Source organism: Cupressus sempervirens, chromosome 4 (genome assembly GCF_028749045.1).
Source record: "Cupressus sempervirens isolate cs-2001-9-10 chromosome 4, ASM2874904v1, whole genome shotgun sequence".
Taxonomy (NCBI): Eukaryota; Viridiplantae; Streptophyta; class Pinopsida; order Cupressales; family Cupressaceae; genus Cupressus; species Cupressus sempervirens.
Window position 1 is genome coordinate 233569227 of NC_143121.1, and position 20865 is coordinate 233590091.

Below are 20865 nucleotides of genomic sequence, written 5' to 3' on the forward strand. Positions count from 1 at the left end.
CAGTTGTCTTACATCCAAATCAGACTTTGGGTGATTCACGGATAGTGGGAAACAATCCTTAGATACCATTGCGACTCAGCCGACCAGTTCGCCCCTATATCTGGATTTGAGACTGCACGATTTCTGTCGGGAATGGATCTAAATCCGTCAATGATTTCATCAGCGGGTTGCAGTCATATTTGAAGGAGTGCTCTCGTGGCTCTGAGGATTCATAGGGAAACCTCAGTAGCTTCAAAAATTATCCCAGTTGACATTATATCCGGGTTGGACGTTATTTGAAAAGGGGACAATTATATTACAAACCACACCAGTCTAGCAAGTAATGGTAGGTGGGCAAACTCAATAATATATGCGGCATCAGAGTGTGGTGGGCAGATCAAGGAACAAAAAAATCCAAATCACCATTACGGGAGTCTCATGGCAGCAGCAATACCAAGTTCTTGATGTTATTCATTTCAATTTATATTCAAATTTGTAATAGATCCGTTCTTGAAATAGATTCTCTTGAATACTGTTGGCACTACAATTGTCACATTGCAGTCAGCTCACTTGGTGAATTATTTGAGACATTACACTCTTAATCTTTACTAGTTGTCTTCATAGTATGAGACAGGTGTTTTTACAAATTGTCTCAGTTTAGCATTGGTTCTTAGTGACTTTAATAGTAAGAGCTTGATTGCTAATTGTTTAACGAAATGTCAAACCCATGAAGTTTAGTATTTTGGTCGGGGTTATTTCAGTACTTGCAAATTATTTGACGAATTGCCATAGTACAATATTGGGATTTAGTGACCTTTATAGCTAGGGTCATCTCAAAAAGAAAAACACGACAAATAACCGAAAGATGCCACCTCGAACACGAAAAGAAAGAAAAACGAGGGGTACCCTAGTGATTCCTCCTCAGAGTTGTTTGAGATCAACCCTATGGAGAGGAACGGCGTGAAGTGGGTGCAGCATCTCGCAGGACAGCTTGAGCACCTCGGACAGGTCCACGGGGTGCCGCTCGTGTTGAGCCCAGTGGAAATGGTGCATCAATTTGGCCACCCAGAGGTGGACGGTGGAAAGACCCAGAGCCTTTCCAGGGCAGACCCGACGGCCCGCCCCAAACGGTGCAAGCCTCAGATCGCTCCCCCTCACGTCCACATTCTCACCTCCCTCGGTCTCCACAAACCTCTCTGGTCGGAACTGGTCGGGGGAATCCCAGATGAGGGGGTCGTGTGTTATCGACCACATGTTCACCATGGCCGTGGTACCCGCTGGCACGCACAACTTGCCATGATCTCCCAGATTGGTGTCCCGAGTGGAGAGTCTGGCCCATGAAAGGAGTGGCCCGGGCGGGTGCATTCTCAGCGTCTCCTTCACCACCGCCTGCAGATATGGCAGTTTGCATATGTCCGAGTCCCTCACGCTCCTGCTCTTTCCCACCACAATGTCGAGTTCCTCCTGCACCTTCCTCTGAGCTCCCGGGTTCAGTACCATCTCCGCCATTGTCCACTCCGTCAGCAGCGCCGTGGTGTCAGTGCCTCTAAATATCATCTCCTGCGACAACATGCGACGATTAATGTCAGGAAAGAAGAACATGGAACGGGATTCAAGAATGACGAGATGCGATCATACCCAGAGAACAGAGATCATGTCTTCGTCGTCCAGCTTGTCCTCTCCATTCAGAGACAAGAGAACATCCACAAAATCGGCGTCGGCGGTGTCGTGATCCTTATCTTTCAGTCGGTGCTCCTCGATGATGTTCTTCACGAAGCCTCTCACGCGTGGGACGAGGGTTTGGCAACGGGAGTGGATGCGGAGGGGATCGAGAAATCTGAGCCAGGGAAGATGGTCGGCCCAGTTGAAGGCCCCGAGAAGCTCGAATCCCTCCTCCACCATCTCTCTCAGATTCTTCACTTCCTCGCTCTCACCGCAGATATCAAACCTCCGCCCGAAAACGCTGCCCATGATGTTGTTCAGCGCCGCAGCTTGCAAATGGCGGCGCAGCCGCACAACGCCGCCGGAAACATACTCGTCGTGAATGTTGCTCAGCATGACCAGGGAATCGGCTTGGCGTCCGGGCTCGTGGGCGGCGATCCTCCGGGGAGCGAAGAGATGGGTGGCGGAAATCCGGCGGAGCATTCTCCAGTACTCACCGTTTGGAGCAAAGCCGATCGCTCGACCGAACATGAGCTGCTGGGCGGATTGCTTGAGCGGCCTGTCCGAGAAATTGACAGAGCTGAGCAACTCTCGAGCCACCTCGGGATCAGATGTGATGACGGCGGGAGTGGAACCTAAGCTGAAGGCCATGAGTCTCTTGGCACCATGGATGCGAGCCAGCTGAGCGAGCCTGCGATGGGCAAGGCCACGGCTCATATCGATAAGGCTTCCTATGATGGGGAATCCCCTGGGCCCAGGAATGGCGGCGCCGCCCTTCTTTCTGGCCACCGCCCATGCACATCCTCCGGGGCTCATCCATGCAACCACAACGGCGCAGGAGGCCACCAGCAGAATTGCGGCGTACAGTGGCCATGCAGAGAAGATCGTGTCATCAGCATTGTGCAGCATGTACCCACGCCCGTCCTTGGCCAATACAGGAATGGCATAATAGAGCCACCAACTTCCTCCTCCAGAGCTCCCACTCCCACTCTCCATTGCACGAAAGGATGAAATGACAATGACAAATGCAGAGGACTAGCGAGACCTTAACAGTGACAAGCTCTATGTGGATGTGAATGAGACTTAGATTGGGGCCATTTTATAGAGTTCCCAACCCCAAGCCTAATGAAGGAGGAGAGAAAAAACTGGAGAGCTCTGTTTCCTATGGCGGAGCACAACCGTCCATTTTTCGCTTTTGAAATTTCTGCATTTCCAACAACCAATAAACATATTACCAACACACGGGAATTAGAGAGGAACATGGCGGTTTTAAATTTCGTTCGTCCGGAGAAGAAGCCAGCTGGGCTACACTGCTATTAGGGTGAATACAGGAAAGAAATCACTAGCTAACAGAACGGAGCTTTTTCCTATTCTCTTCGAATTTCCCTTTCCGGTACTGACGCCCATTCCTATTTGTTCACAGGAACCATTTGGAGCTCCATATTCAATTTTCTATTCAAGGCAAATGCATCGAGATTGATGATGGTTTTATTCCCAAAGAGCCATCGTACAAAACCTTACGGTTGATTGTACTTGTTCAAGAGTGGGAGAGTTGACATTAGGCTAGGCTTGAGGTTTAAAATTTGGGATCTTAGCATATTTAGTAAATGTACGTTATACTTGGTATTGTTTCATGTTCTTCGAAATAGTGTTATCAATTATAGAATTTTGCATTTTCATTGTTATTATTAAATTTTTTATTTTGTTTTAATATTTTCACCTTTGTTCTTCATTTACTATTTAGTTTTTATCAATAATTCATTTACTTTCTATGTGTTGTAGAGATTATTCATTTATTCTCCATTCAATATTTCATTATAAATTTATTGCTGGAACAAAATATGTTGCATTGTAGTGGGTAGTGAGAAGAATTTGATAATTTTTAATGTGAGCTCCACTTCTCATGATTATGAGTTTTCAAATTATATACGCACTTAAAACTATAGCCATTGAGCTCACCTAAACAATATGATCTACTTACACAATATATAAATATTAAAACTAAGGCAATTCCTACACAATATAAAAAAATTTGAAGTTGAGAACTCTAAATGATCTACTTAAGGAGTAGGGGCTTCAAAATTTCATGAATTTCTTGATCAAGATCCACAACTCGAGAATCAACATTAAAGGGAGTAAAATATCGCCAAAAATGATACTCCTTGTGTCATAGACTGATAGTTCTTTTGACACTATTATGAAAAAAAAGTAGTAAGAGATTAAAATTTTCGAGTATCTTTATAGTTGATCCTAATCTCCTTAGATGTTAAACATACCATGATACAATAGAAATTAATTTTGGGTCCCACATGCATAGATCACTTGAATTTATTCAAACTATCATTCAGTCATAAGCTTGATATTCTTTATCACACGACTAAACATTACTTCAAAAATAAGCAAGCTGATTGTATACAAATATTTTGAATACAATATGAATTATTAAAAAATATATGTGTGACCCAACTATCATCCTCATGTAATACGAATGAGTGAAACCCTTACAACTTTATGGAAGCTAACATTATTTTGAAAGATAACTAGCTCTTGACTCCACAAAATTCTAAAGATTTAAAATAAAAATTAAACATGCAAGCTATATTAATCGACATTCAACGAATTTTTGGAAAACATATAATAAATTCAAGCTATATTAATCCACATTCAAAGAATTGTTGAACAAACATATAATAAATTCATTCTTCTTTGAAATAGTAATAGAAAATATTAAATATGGTAAATATAAATTCTGTATATCGGAGAGTGAAAAAAAGAAATTTGACAAGTAGACATTTTCTAAATCAAGTCAAATTGTGATTAAAAATTGTGATATTGTTATTAGAATTCAGCTATTTTTGGTTTTCAAATAAATAAGAAGAATCAATACTATAAATAAAGGTCACTTCAAAATAACAAAAAAATATCATAAACTATACTAACACATAATAGAATGGTGGATTTTTTGGAGAGCTGTTAGAAGCTTTCAATTGTTGAGATTACCAAGAATTACTTTTTGTAGTTGTTAATATTAGATGTGCGACATTTTAATCTAATTTCATATATTTTTGACTTTAGATTTCAATGTTCTCTTGATTTACTTGTTGATGGTATAAAGAAACATGTATTAGGAAAAACATATTGGCTGGAATTAAAAATGAAAAAAGTATCTTTTAAAAAAATCTTAGAAAACATGCTAAACTAGTTTATCATTGCAGCTCGACTAAATAGTCATGCATGGTGTAAAACAAATATGACTTTTAGACTTAATGCAAATTGGTTTTTAAAATTAAAAAAAATTCTATGAGCTAAAGTAGAAAAGAGTTTTTTCCCAAAGTAACTCTTGTAGAGTGAATTTGAAACATTAAGAGAGAAAATTAAGTGGCAGAGGATAGGAATGATTCTACTTATTTTCCCTCACACGGAATCAATAATTCAACTCCATTCTCTGCATACTGAGCAATAAAAATACAAAAAATATGTCACATAATTGAAATGTTTCCTCATCTATAGGTACATAATACCTAAAGAATGTGTGATAAAATATAAAGAATATATTATATTCCTAGTTTGTATAGACCATTTCTTAATGAAAGTGATTGTTCATAGAAAACTTTGATTGACTATGGAGGAATGCATAAAAAATGTGAAAGAACTTCTCAAATGCCCTATACATTTGTGAAAGAATAAGTTTGGAAGATATTAATTTTTTTTTGAACTTTTTCTTGGATACGTGTATTCATCTAGAAGAATATTTCTTTGAAAAGGAAAAATCCAAAATAGATAGTGAGGCACCACCTTTCTATCAATAGAGAATAGGAGGAAATTAGAAGTATGTTTATTGGGGTCTTTATCTAAATAAATTTCCTCTATAATAATAGAGGACTTAGGGAAGGGAGGAGGACTTTCCTTATCGGTTAAATACCTACTAAGCTCAAGAAGATGAGAAAACACATGGTGATACAAGATGAAAATCAAGCCCTGATGATTGGGCAGGTTATCACCATTTTTAATACTGTTAACAAACGAGGAGTATAGAAAAAATGTCATATTAATTTTTCAATGTGTCTCAACATATTAAATAGTAGTAAGTGGTAAAACTCCCTTCCAAGGTGAAATATATCATGACCCACAAATAAACAATGAAAAAGGAACTAGAAAGGGATAAATATTAATATTTATTACCAGATTTTATCCAGACTAGCTTCTCCATGCCCTCAAAGAATTTATGTTTTAATTTACTATAATCTCCTGAGCCCTTCCTCTAAACCTTCACCACTTCACAGAGAAGACCAGTCACTTCTCCTATCAACTTAGGAGTGACCAAAACTTTGACGATACCAACGGTCACCTGACCTTTCTACTAAGAGTTAGAGATTTTTTCCAAAAGTGTTGATATATGACTTCCCATAGAATCAATTAATTTTTCCAAACCGTCCCTCTTGAATGAATTCTATATCTCTATCCTGTAGTGATTCTCTACAACTTTTCACGTCCACTCACTTCAAAGAGCCTCCCATGATGTAAGCCTTGTAAAACATATGAGCTCCTTTAGCAACGTTGGTATTAACCCTCACATTAAGAGTTCAATAAATATCTCTCTCAATTATAAAAACAAACCTCAAGCAACCCTATTGAACCTGACTATTAAAGAAGAAACTAATAGAGAGTCAAGGATTCACTTTAGATATGGGTTTTGATATGATATTTTAGACACTTGTAATAAAGAAATTATGATATTTTAGACACTTGTATCCCTTAAATTCCAGCACAAATCACTAAAAGGATTTCTAATGGTTTTTTCCAAAGTGTGTACCTCAATGCTCTACCTATTGTTATACTACAGTTCTCTAAGATTAGTGTAGCTAATTAAAATAATCACTAAAAAGCTTATTATCTATAACTCAACAAAATACAAGGAATATTTCCTTAAGGTATATAAAATTCTTTTGATTAGATCTTGTTAGTATCTATTTAATACAATTTTTCGTTGATGGAGAAGGGTGAGAGTAATTCATGTAGTGGGAATTGTAATTCTATATAACTAGTTCCATTGTATTGAAAGGAAAGCCTCCCTCAAATTTTTCCTCTTTGGGGTTTCCAAAATAAAAAGTTGATGTAATCCAATAGTTTATTAGCTATGATATTAACATTGCAATAATAATGATTTGCTCCGGCTCAAGTGGATATTAATACTAAATTGTGTAATGTAATATCCTCCCCTGATTTGAACTTTGACTTGCAGAAATTTAACTTAAGGAATATTGTCAAACACTTTGTATGCAAACTCATAAAGCTGATTTCCTCAATAAATTGCTTTCCAATGAGTAGATTTACGAACAACTATGAAGTGACATTAAAATGCATAGTACACATCATAACATTTTCACAAACACTTGGCACATATTCAATAGTATATGAAAAACATAGAAACTCTTTCAATCTGCTAATAAAGGGTGATTTTTAAATGTAGATGTGCACTTACAGCTGCCTTAAAGGCTACAACAACTATTCAGACTTGTATTCAACAATTATTATGCAAAATATCAAAATTTGACAGAAGAAACTTGGAATTAGTTTCCGTATTATTTTGCAGATGTAGTCGGCCAGCCCTCTAAACTTCTAATCAGCCAGAAAAACAAGTAAACTTGATACCAACACTGTTCACGCCATACTATAGCAAAATACTATTCATGCCGACTGTAGCAAAATACTATTCATGCGGCACTATAGCAATAACTAACTTCGGATCTGCACCTCAAACCCTTGTAAATTTCTTTATGCAAACGCCCCGAATGAAACCCAATGTGTTTCCTGAAGTGAAAACACCCTTGATCCTCCTGACTGTGTCTTCCAACAGCGAAGAGAATGCTAGCAAAGAGGGATTCCGTCCTCCAAGCTCGATAATCAGATATCCAACAACATAACATTAATCTTCATCCAAGCATACAAAAAAAAGCTCTTCCATTTCTTTTATAGCGTTCTCACAAGAGCTCAATCCTTCATTTTCTCAATGTGGGATAAAACATAACTCCCTTTATGTACCTTATGTCTCCAATGTGTTATAAAAGTAAAGGGAACTCTTTTAATTTAAATATTTCCCACAAACTATAGTCTATGCATTAATAAAGTTAAATATTTAAATTTAACTTTATAAAATGGCTTTATCAATGCATAACAAATCTTATCAATGATAAATAAGTTTTCCTGTCGATTTTAAACAATTACCATCGACATACCACTGTGACTGAATGTACGGCCATGTCCAAGATGACTTACTATAAATAGTAAGTATGCCCAAAGTTGCCTCAGAACCCCTCAGAAAGACCTGCAATTGAAACTGTTTAGGCCAAATGGCCTCTAAGCCCCTTTAATGTCCTAGTTAGCCTACGGGACTGTGGGGAAATAGGCTAATGGCAACATCATGCTATGAATGCTAGAAAGGGGACATTACAGTCCACCCTTCCCAAAATTGCTTGTCCTCAAGCAATTTCAGCTCTGGATGCTGCAATATCTGCTCTTTTTCCCAAGTAGCATCCTCGACAGGTAGGTTCCTCCACTTCACTAGATACTCCCTGATAGTCCTCCTCTGAAGCACCCTCTCCCTAGAGTCAAGTATGGCCTCGGGAACCAAGATAAGCTTTACCTCATCATCAAGAGGTGGCAATACTACTAAAGGCACCACATTGTGACCCAATGCCTTCTTAAGGCGTGAGACATGGAACACATTATGCACTTTACTGTCTGCAGGCAACTCCAACTCATAAGCTACTTCGCCCACTCTCCTGATTACTTTGAACGGTCCATAGTAGCGTGGTTTCAATTTCTTTGCTCCACTCTTCTTGAGAGAGGACTGTCTATACGGCTGTAATATGAGGTACACCATATCTCCCACCTCAAAAGACCTCTCAACCCTGTGCTGATCAGCATATTGCTTCTGCTGATTTTGTGCCTTTTGCAAATTTTCTTTCAAGGATCGCATAATGTCCTGACACTCCTGCAAAGTATCCTTAGCCTTAGGCACCCTGCTGTCCCCAAATAACAAATCCAAAAAATTAGGAGCATCATACCCGTACAGTGCCATAAAAGGGGACATTTAAATAGACATATGGAAAGAGGTATTATAGCAGTACTCCCCTAGATGTAGCCACTTCACACAAGCCTTCTGCTCTCCTGCAATGTAGTTTCCAAGGTACCCCTCAACCCATTTGTTCACTATCTCTGTCTGCCCATCAGTTTGGGGGTGGTAGCTGGTACTCAGAGTGAGCTCTGTTCCACATAACCTGAACAACTCTTGCCAAAAGTGGCTCATAAATCTGCTGTCTCTGTCACTGACTATGCCCCATGGTATCCCATGTAGTCTGAATACCTCTCGAAAAAATAATTTTGCTGTTTGTGCTTCTGAATATGTAGACGAAATTGCAAAGAAATGTGCAAATTTCGTCAATCTGTCTACCACAACAAAGATACAATCCCGACCCTGTGCCTTGGGGAGGCCTGTGATAAAATCTATGGAAATGCTATCCCACTTCTTCTCTGGTATGGGTAGGGGCTGTAGTAAACCACCCGAAAAAGAATGTTCCTATTTGTTCTGCTGACACACAGGGCATTCCCTAACAAATTGAAGCACCTCTGATTTGAGTCCTTTCCAAGTGAAGCGCTCTCTCACCTGTCGATATGTCTTAAAGAATTCGAGATGTCCTACCATTGGTGAATCATGAAATGCCCTCAAAATCTTCTGCTTCATAGCAGACCCGGGTACTAAATAAATCCTTTCCTTGTAGATGATCAGATCATTTATGATAGTGTATCGACTATCTTGAATAGCTCCCTTAATGCTATATGCCCAACTATCCTTAGCATATTCTGCCAAGATCATCTCTCTCCAATCATCCATGACTATCCCAATAGCAAGCAAATGAGGCCTTCTAGATAAAGCATCTGCAACAATATTTTTCTTCCCTTTGACATGGGCTATGTCAAAATCATAGGCCTATAATTTACTCACCCATTTCTGTTGCCTGTCATTAAGGTCCTTCTATCCAAGGAAATGTTTCAAGCTATTATGATCTATTTTTACTGTGAATCGGCTTCCCACTAAGTACTGCCTGAACTTAGCTAGCGCGTGCATGATTGCTAGCATCTCTTTTTCGTAGATGCTGTAGGTTCTCTCCACACCTCATAATTTTCTACTCTCATATGCGATGGGATGTTTGTCTTGCATGATAACAACTCCTATGCCCTCTCCCGAGGCATCACACTGTAGCTCAAAAGGCCTGGTGAAATCTGGAATGGCTAAAATAGGACATGTACTCATCAGCTCCTTAAACCTGTCAAAACAATCCCGAGCCCTCTCTAACCACTTGAAACTATGTTTCCATGTCAAATATGTAAGTGGTGTTGTTATCTGTGAAAATCCCTTCACAAATCTACGGTAGAACCCACAAAGCCCGAGAAATCCCTTGAGTTGTGAAGTGTTCCTCGGCGGTGGCCAATCCAGAATGGCCCTGATCTTTTCTAGGTCAACCCGAACACTTCCTGCACTAATAATATGCTCTAGATAGAGCAACTCTGTCATCCCAAACTCACATTTACTCATCTTGGCATATAATGACTCCCTCTCTAGAATACTGAGCACTGTATCAATATGCTTCAAATGTTCCTCCCAAGTATGACTGTATATCAGTATATCATCAAAAAATATCAACACAAACTTCCTGAACTAATCTCTGAACACTCTATTCATACAGGACTGGAAAGTGGCAGGGGCATTTGTCAACCCAAAGGGCATGACTAAGAACTCAAAATGTCCATAGTGGCATCTAAAAGCTGTCTTCTCCACATCCACCTCTCTAACCCATATCTGATGGTAGCCGGATCTCAAATCAATCTTGGAGAAGTAGCATGCACCATGCAATTCATCAATAAGCTCATCAATGCGTGGGATAGGGTATCAGTTCTTGATTGTCTTCTTGTTTAGCTCCCTATAATCAATGCACATCCTCATTGTACCATCCTTCTTCTTCACCAATAGTACTGAAGAAGCGAAAGGACTTTTGCTTGGCCGTATGTGCCCCATGTCAATCAACTCCTTAATTGCCTTTTCTATTTCATCCTTATATCTCTTCGGATGGCAGTAAGGTGTGATGATAACTGGCTTAGCCCCTTCCTCTAATTCAATAACATGCTCGATTCCCCAATCCGGGGGTCTCCCTGGAGGTATCTCACTAAACACCTTAGCATGTTTGGTTATTATTTTTTGTACATTAGGTGGATACTCTAGTTTATGCTACTCTATCATCTCAGGCATTACTCTAAACTCTGCTGCCCACTGCACCTGATCATGTCTAAAGAAACTCTGGATCCGCTTGAGTGACACCACTCGAAGTCTCCCATCTGACAAACCTCTGAGCACTATCTTCTTACCATTTTCCTCAAACCTCATTTCCATTTTCTCAAGGTTAAATGTAAACTCTACCAGAGACTTTATCCAGTTCATCCCAAGCACCATATCCTGATCACCAATGTTGACCATAAAGAAATCTCCTGTCATGTCATAATCTCCCAAACAAAGCTGCAAGTTGGAGATTTTCTTGGTACAATCAATTTTGAAGCCATCGACAACCATCACCTTAAATCCCCTATGCTCCTCTGTATGTAGCCCTCTGGGTGTCACAAACTTCTCATCAATGAAGTTATGTGTCGCCCCTGTATCAATGAGTGCCACAACTCTCTGTCCATCCAAGGTTCCCCTAACTCTGAAAGTGACAGCCTCCTGTATACTTGAAAAATGAGCTATCGTGCTATCACCGTGTGCTTCCTCCTGTGAAGAACTATCATCATCTCCATCTGATTCGGATGACTACTCTGAATCTCCATCTACTGACTCTTCGGCTGAAAAGTACTCCATCTGCTTAGCTTTTGCTTTCAATGGACACTTATGTGACAAATCCCAAGGCTCCCTGCAATGAAAACAAAGCTTCTTCTTCCTGAGATCATTAAGTGTCTCATTGTCCAACCTCTTACTTTCCTCCTTAGTTGGTTGAACCTCTTTATGAAAAGGTTTCCTGTCCTTATCTTTCCTTGAAGGGAAACTCTTTGCCTGGAATTTATTTTTTGAAGATGAAGAGGAATCCATGTCACGAGCTTTCTTAATGGCTTCCTGCAAAGTGGGAGGGTTGAGAGCTTTAATCCACCCTCTCAACGGATCAGCTAACCCATCCATAAATAGAACTAGTATCCTCCGTTCAGATACATCTGTTACTAACACTGCAAGTTTTTGAACCTCTGAAATGTATGTTTCCAATGATCCCCACTGTTTAAGCTGAGCTAACTCCTTGAAATGGAGTTCTAGATCCTTCCTATCAAAACGTTCAATCAGCCTCTCTATAAACTCCACATATGAGGTAATGTGTGCATGTCCCATAGTGACCATACCATGATGCCACCACTCGTGTGCTAACCCATCCAAATGAATTGCTGCATACTTAATAGCTTATTCCTCGAGCATAGGGTTCAATTGAAAGTATGTGTCAAGCTTTTGAACCCAAGATCTTGCTGTAGACTTTCCTGAGCCATCATAATATGGTAACTCAAGTCTCCCTACTTTCTTCCGTAGCTCATAGCTCTGGTTCCTGTCATGTCCACGTGGCATATGTTTCATCCACACATCCATATACTCCCTAAAGGTAATTGTAGCAGTAAAATCTGGCCCTCTGGCTTCCCAATCTCTCCTCAAATGGTCTTGTATATCAGTAATCTGGGGCTATGGTACAAGCTGCTCTGGAGCTCTAGGAGGAAATGTAGGAATCATGGGCCTTGAACTCACTGTTCTAGCTCGCTTGGGTGCATGACCGAAATTTTTCCCAACTTGTTCATCTCCATTATGTGTCCCATCCTGATGATTTCCATTCTGATTGTTACCATTCTGATTATTTCCTCCACCCATGTTAGCATTCAACCCCATTTGACAAGCCATCATCTGCATCATAAGATCCAATCTCTGATTCTGTTCCTGTGCCCTTTGTTCTGCTACTCGCTGACCCTGTACCAAGGTCTCTAATAACTGTAAGAATCTTTCCTCTCCAGGCTCTGGACCGGCATTCCCGCCTCCAACTAATCTTGTATTCCTGTCATCTTGGTCACCCATATTGCTGTCTTGATCAAAGAATACCTCCACTGTGTCTGTATGACTGGATTCTATACCCCCCTGTATGGATGAACTAGACTGTTTGCTTTGCAGGTCTGAACTCCTACTTTGTCTTGCTCTGGTATTGCGGAAATTATAAGGCCCCTGTCGCATGCTCAAACATAAATGCTCTGATTTTAGTGTTTTGACATTTCATCAAACACTTTCTCCTCTATCCACTAGTTCCAAATTTCCTATAAGACCTCCACAGGATGGCAGGACTTATAGCTCTGATACCACTGTAATATCCTCCCCTGATTTGAACTTTGACTTGCAGAAATATAACTTAAGGAATATTGTCAAACACTTTGTATGCAAACTCATAAAGCTGATTTCCTCAATAAATTGCTTTCCAATGAGTAGATTTACGAACAACTATGAAGTGACATTAAAATGCATAATACACATCATAACACTTTCACAAACACTTGGCACACATTCAATAGTAAATGAAAAATTTGGAAACTCTTTCAATCTGCTAATAAAGGGTGATTTTTAAATGTAGATGTGCACTTACAACTGCCTTAAAGGCTACAACAACTATTCAGACTTGTATTCAACAATTATTATGCAAAATATCAAAATTTGACAGAAGAAACCTGGAATTAGTTGCCGTAATATTTTGCAGATGTAGTCGGCCAGCCCTCTAAACTTCTAATCAGCCGAAAAAACAAGTAAACTTGATACCAACATTGTTCACACCGTACTGTAGCAAAATACTGTTCATGCCAACTATAGAAAAATACTGTTCATGCGGCACTATAGAAATAACTAACTTCAGATCTGCACCTCAAACCCTTGTAAATTTCTTTATGCAAACGCCCCAAATGAAACCCAGTGTGTTTCCTGAAGTGAAAACACCCTTGATCCTCCTGACTGTGTCTTCCAACAATGAAGAGAATTCTAGCAAAGAGGGATTCCATCCTCCAAGACCGATAATTAGATATCCAGCAACATAACATTAATCTTCATCCAAGCATACAAAAAAAAGCTCTTCCATTTCTTTTATAGTGTTCTCACAAGAGCTCAATCCTTCATTTTCTCAATGTGGGATAAAACATAACTCGCTTTATGTACCTTATGTCTCTAATGTGTTATAAAAATAAAGGGAACTCTTTTAATTTAAATATTTCCCACAAACTACAGTCTATGCATTAATAAAGTTAAATATTTAAATTTAACTTTATAAAATGGCTTTATCAATGCATAATAAATCTTATCAATGATAAATAAGTTTTCCTGTCAATTTTAAACAATTACCATCGACATACCACTATGACTGAATGTCCGGCCATGTCCAAGATGACTTACTATAAATAGTAAGTATGCCCAAAGTTGCCTCAGAACCCCTCAGAAAGACCTGCAACTGAAACTATTTAGGCCAAATGGCCTCTAAGCCCCTTTAATGTCCTAGTTAGCCTGCGGGACTGTGGGGAAATAGGCTAAGGGAAACATCATGCTATGAATGCTAGAAAGGGGACATTACATGTAATGATTTACCCCAACCAAATAATTAATAATTGGAGTTGGCCGACACAATTTTTATAGATTTAGGTAAATATAGGTTTTAAAGGAAATCCAAACCCATAAAGTAGAAAATTGCATGAAATATTTAAAAGAGTAAAAAATTATAACTATTCTAGATAAGAAAAATTTGACATGATAAAAATTGGCAAACTAGACCAAATAATTCAGAAAAATAAAAAATTCCTATGACAAAGATAAGAGAAAGCACAAGACCACTAGAAATAGCACCTAATCCCACCCCTTAGGAAGCTTAACATGTCAAATTCTTGGCCAACACAACTAATAAGAATGAGAATAATATATATGTATGTGTTTGGTCTATCCTCTTGGTTATATATACAAATAAATATGAGGAGATATAGATATGACATGTATCAGTGTCTCCTACCTCTACAAACCATCGTGAAAGCCTCTGCCTTTGCAAACTGAGTCCTGAAAGAAAACGCAAGTGTGAAGAAGAAAAAGCAGCCACCAGAAGAAGAAAATGGAAAAATGTAGATGTGTGAAAGGAGAAGAAGCAGTTGCATGAAACAAAATTTTCTTCATTTGAAAATTCAAACCCAGGACTTGAATTTGCCTGGAGTCAATCATGAATTGCCACCTCAGCTCAAGATAAGTATGCAATGGGATCCTGAAAGGATATGGAAATATGTGAAGGACAAACAAAGTGTGTCAAGTCTATATGTTGATCCTAAAAGGAATCAATTCATGCAATAAAATATTGATGTCCTCTTTTTCTCATGTTATGTATGGCTATATTGTTTGATTGTCTGACAATTAAAATTTAGCAAGTGAATTAATTTTGATAATTTTGGGAATGATTCAACCCCATCCTCTTAGTATTTTGGGGATTCAACATGACCATGGGTTATATATATAGAATAGTTTTATAATACATTTTAATTTATTAATAAACATCCCTATCATGTGTAGCTCATAGATTGCATTAGAAATCATGCAATGTGGAATTCTATAGAATATGTTATATGATGCTAATAGATATTTATTTCTTCTCTCCTCTAATTCTTTTTAAAATTAGTGTCTGTTCTAACATCCTAATTTGGCACAATTTTTTGTTAAATAGGAACTAAATTGTAGCAAGAAGACTTGAATGAAGTGTAGTAACAATTTATTGTTAAATAGGAACTATTAAGTAGGAGATCAATTTTCATGTTATCACAGAAATAATGAAGATATAATAATCTGAAGAAACTACATTTGGATATTTGTCCTTTTTTCTTCTTCCTGGGTGCAACAACTAGATTAAGAATAGTTCCCCTTCTAGTGTTAGATATGTCATGAGTATGATCATTTACAACATCAGTGCCCTTCGGATTCATCTTCTAAGGTGGGTGATGGTTTTTCAGATGGTAACAATGGCGACAAGATGAATAATGCAGGAAAAGGAAAATATCAGATGCATAATTCAGCCAAGGGGAATATTCAATTGGATACTTCAGGTAAATGTAAAGCCCAAGTGACTGAGGTTGGCCAAGATAAGGATGAATCTATTTTTGTTTGTCCACAAGCTAAGGGACATGGATAGGAAAGACCCTTTAAAGAGTAAAATATTGATTTGAGGTGTTTTATAGTATGGCCCTAAAGGAAGGTATACCTCCTACATTCTCTTTTGATTCGATTGGCTCAAATGCAAGAGTTCCACCCTTTTTTTTTTTTTTGTGGCTTCCTAGGTGGTGGTTCATGAGAAGAGTGAGATCCCTATGTCTTATGAGTATAGAGCTTCGGCAACTCTAGTTGTACCTCGATATGATGAAATCATTTTGGAATACGTGGTTAAGTATGTGCTAGCATCTAGGAAGGGTAAGGAGTCTTCGCTACCTTTGAATTTGATGTGAAATCCTTTTAAGAAGGTTTCTTTTTACTTCTTTAAAAAAGGTTCGATAGAAAAAGGATCAGTAGAAGATCAAAATAGTAGGAGATGTGTTGATAGAGTATGGGGTTATGAAACCCTTGGATACTCAACTCCCCCACTCTAATCGGTGATGATTATTCAGTCATAGAATTTTCAAGGGTTGAATAACATCCATAGACTAAGGGATAGTCACAAGTTTATGATTGAGTATTCTCCATATTATTATTATTTGTCTAGGAGACTAAACTCTTATTTGAGTCTCTCCTCTTTATTGGATATCTTTCCACTCTACCCTTAATTTTATTACTTATGACTATGCACATATAGACTATGTGGGAAAGGTGGGTATTTGGTCACATAGTCGGTATGTAAGAAATTATCATCCTTACCATCCTTGGGATTTAGTTGGAGATTTCAATTCAGTTCCAAGTCTTGAGGAGAAAAGGGGTGGTTTAGCTTGGTTAAGTCCTTCCTATAATCTCCCTCATCAAAATAATGATATGTTACATCTTCGTAATATCCAACCAGTTAATGGGATATCTACCTAAAATAATAGACAATTTTGGGCTGAAGCTATCTTTGAACATTTGGATAGATTCTTCGTTTCTCACTTTTGGGTTAGTGGCATTCTTACTATCTCTTGCAAAATTCTAGACTAGTGGGGTTATGATCATTAGAAAATTAATCTTTCTTCTACTGGAATGATTATTCCTAAGAATCCTATATTTAGATCTCAATTGATGTGTCTTCAAGACTCCTCTCATTATGATCTAATGGTTGGCTGGTGGAGAGATGGCGCCCCTGCCTATTGTATTGCTATGTATTCTTTCTCTAAAAAGATTCAACATGTTGAAAGAAATCTAGAAAAATGGAATAATGAATGTTTTGAGAATCTTCATACCATGAAAGAGACAACTTAGGAGCATCTTGTTGTTATTACCAGGCATATTAAGGACCTTGGTTCCTCTAAGGCTTTGGGTAAAGCTGAATCCATTGCCTCTAAAGATCTGGGGGAATGGGAGCTTCGTGAGGAACTATATTGGAAGCAAAAGGTTAGAGTTGATTTTCTCTAGAAGGGTGATATAAACGCTGCCCTTTTTCATAAAATAGTGCAAGCTTGTTGGCATTAGAGCCATATTTATTCTTTGGTTACTTTTGAAGATCCTTAGCTGTCTTCGTTGCCTTCTTTGTTCGAGGAGGCCACAGGTACTAAAAATAATATGGAGGTTCAAGTCATTTTACATGCTGTGGAACAATGTTGTTAGAAAGGATGGTGAAGAATTATCCATGAGTCTGACTCCCAAGTGGTGGTGAACTTTCTTACGTTGTATATCGTTACGGATGTTAGTTGGCCTCTAGCTTCAGTTGTTAATCAAATTCCTTTCTTTTGTAGAACTCTGGACTCTATTTGTTTTACTTACATCCCTTGGGAGTGGAATGGAGTTGTGCACTGCTTGGCTTACTGGGTCTCTAATCATGTGTAAGATTGGAATGTTATGGATAGGGGGCGTTTGATTTGGTGAAATTGATGACCTTGTTAATTGAGATAGAGCTCTCCCTTTTGTATCTCTTCTTGTCTTAATAAAATTTTTACCACATTTTTAGTAAAAAACTAAAAAAATAATGTTTCAAATGATACTATGATTTATTATTAAGAAGATTTAAATAATCTAATAAATTATTAACTATGATTTTAGCATTGCTAATACTAATTGTCCCATAGTTTTCCACTTTTGGTTTACTGGCTCTCTTAATCTCTTCAAAAATTCTAGACTGGTAGGATTATGATCATTAGAAAATTAAACTTTCTTCTACTAGAATTATTATTCCTAAGAATCCTCCATTTAGTTCTCAATTAACATGGCTTCAACTCTGCTCTCTTTATGATCTTATGGCTGGCTGCTAGAGAGATGATGCCCTTGCCTATGGTACTACTGTGTATTCTTTATCTAAAAGCTTCAATATGTCAAAATAAAGCTCAAAAAATGGAATAGAGAATGTTTTGGGAAACTTCATACCATGAAAGGGAAATCTTATGAGCGTCTTGTTGTCATTACCAGGTAGATTAGGGTATCTTGGTTTCTCTAAGGCTTTGGGTAAAATTGAATCCATTGCCTCCAAAGATCTAGAGGAATGAAAGCTCCGTGAGGAAATATATTGGAATCAAAAGGCCAGAGTTGATTGGCTCCAGGAGGGTGATATAAACACTACCTTTTTTCATAAAATAGTGCAATCTTGTTGGCATCAGAGCTATATTTATACTTTGTTTACTTTTGAAGGTCTTTAGATGTCTTCCTTGCCTTCTTTGTTCGAGGAGGCCACTAGGTACTAAAAATCTTATGGAGGCTCTGGTATTTTTACATGCTATGGAACAATGTTGTTTGAAGGATGGTGAAGGATTATCTGTGAGTCTGACTCCCGAGTGGTGGTGAACTTTCCCACATTGCAGGTGCTTGAGGATGTTAGTTGGGCTCTAGCTTCAGCTCTTAATCAAATTATTTTCTTTTGTAGAACTTTGGACACTATTTGTCTTACTTACATCCCTAGAGAGTGGAATGGAGTTGCAGATTGCTTTTCTAAATGGGTCTCTAATCATGTACAAGATTGGAATGTTATGGATAGGGGGTGTTTGATCTCATGAAATTGATGACCTGGTTGATTGGGATAGAGCTCTTTGTTAAGCTTTGCAATTTGTATCTCTTCTTGTCTTGATAGAATTTTTACTGCACTTTTAATAAAAAAATTAAAAAAATATTTTTCAAAGGATATTGTGATTTATTATTAAAAATATTTAAAAAATCTAATAAATTATTAAATAGTAACATTAGCCTCTATGTGTATTTTTTGAAATTTAAAAACTGAGCACACATATTAATTAATGTTAACAAATAATACTTTTAAATTTTACTATTTTCAATTAATATTCATTTTTTTGTTAAAATAATTCAATAAGATTTATTGGTTAATAATAATGATAGTTTGAATGCTTTTTATTTGAGTATAAGATATTTAAATTTATTTTGTTGGCAACTGAACAAATTATATTTTAATTAATTTTCATTGCAATTCAGAAAATTATGTACGAAGGAAGTACAAGTGGCATAGAAATATGGAATGCTTCTGACTACTCATGAGTAAAGATTGGGCATCAATTCTCACACAATTATGATTTATTACATATAGTTTATCTTTCGCTATAATGTTCATGAGAAGATTAAATAATTTATTTAGTAGATACATGAGGAATGTAGATTTATTTTGAGTACAATCTAGGAGTGTTCATTTACAATTAAAGGCTACATGTTCACTTGGATGGCTGAATTTCGTCCATACTTAATTCACCATCTCCATCCCTCTGACATACGACAAAAATATTTTTTGTGAGTTTATAACTCTAAATAAACACTATCCGGTATTGGTTAAGGTTTTTTTCATCAACCCTAATTAAGTTCAAATAATCATTATTTTAAGCTCCACTATTATCCAATTATGGTGTGATATAGTGAGGGAACTTATTGTTTCTCCTTTAGGCTTCCTCAATTTTTTTTTAAAAATACAATATTAAAAGATCCAACATTGAAAACCTTTGGACAATGTTGTCTTTATCATATGGTATTGGTGCCATAATCTATCCCATAGCTTGTACTAACAATAAGTATTCATCACACATTGTCTGTAATTTGACTCTTGCAATCAATATTATAACTTAACCATTTCAACCAAGCTAGTCACTTTTCCAGAATTGATTAGAACTATACAAAAAGGTTTAGATACAAGGTCAATAATCAAGAGGGGTTTACAACCTATGCCTATTTTATTCACTTAGTGCATAAATGTATCCACCTAGATGGTGGGAAGCCTCCACTTCTAGCCATTTGGGTCCTAATTCTAGGTTTCATCAATTACAAGCTTTGGGTGTTCTTTTATAAGGCATATAATTAATTTAGGGAGATTGAAAGATACTTATATTTTCTTAGCAATGCTTGAGAGTCAGTTGTGCTTTAAGCTCACCCATCTCTTTATCATCTAAATCTGAACCGCCCTCATCCTTTCCATATCTTTATCCAAACTTCCAATAATTAGGGATATTTTAACAGCATTCTTAATTTTAGGTACACTATCACCAAAGCCACTTAACTCAAATGCACTTAGGATTGTAATTGACGATAAGAAATCTATTTTGGATCAACTTGTCGACATAGTTCACAAGTTCAATGAAGATTTGAATGGACAAGAGAAACTACAATAGAGGGTAGAGATAAATTTTGATAACAACCTTTTGGAAAGGGTGGCATAGAAGATTTCCATAGATTAAGTGGAACTGTCCACTATTCATATTTCTTTTGAAAGCACTGTAAATAATGTTGTTTCCTTGTTTGTATCATTAAGTGATACTACAAACTTTACTAAGGAAATAAAGAACACGTTGTCAAAGATTGATACTAATATGAAGGCAAGTGAAAACCAATTTTCATTTGACCGTAGTACTAGCTCAAGACATTTCGTCAAGATCAAATATTTTAGATTGGCCGGCAGAGTTATTGACAGAAGAAGTAAGAATTAGGGATACATTGTCAAAAATTCAGAGTTTAATAATTCCTAACATAGATGTCATGAAAAAACACATTGTTAATGCGAA

General features: G+C 37.5%; 1 protein-coding gene across 1 annotated transcript; it reads right to left on the reverse strand.

Moving 5' to 3' along the window:
• Positions 1–900: 900 nt before the first annotated feature.
• Positions 901–2637, reverse strand: LOC149560873 (cytochrome P450 78A4-like). The gene is made up of 2 exons (XM_089823693.1): positions 1618–2637; positions 901–1539 (listed from the first exon to the last, which is right to left on the reverse strand). Exons 1-2 carry the CDS (start codon positions 2635–2637, stop codon positions 901–903), a joined length of 1659 nt encoding a protein of 552 aa, XP_089679819.1.
• Between the last annotated feature and the right edge of the window lie 18228 nt (positions 2638–20865).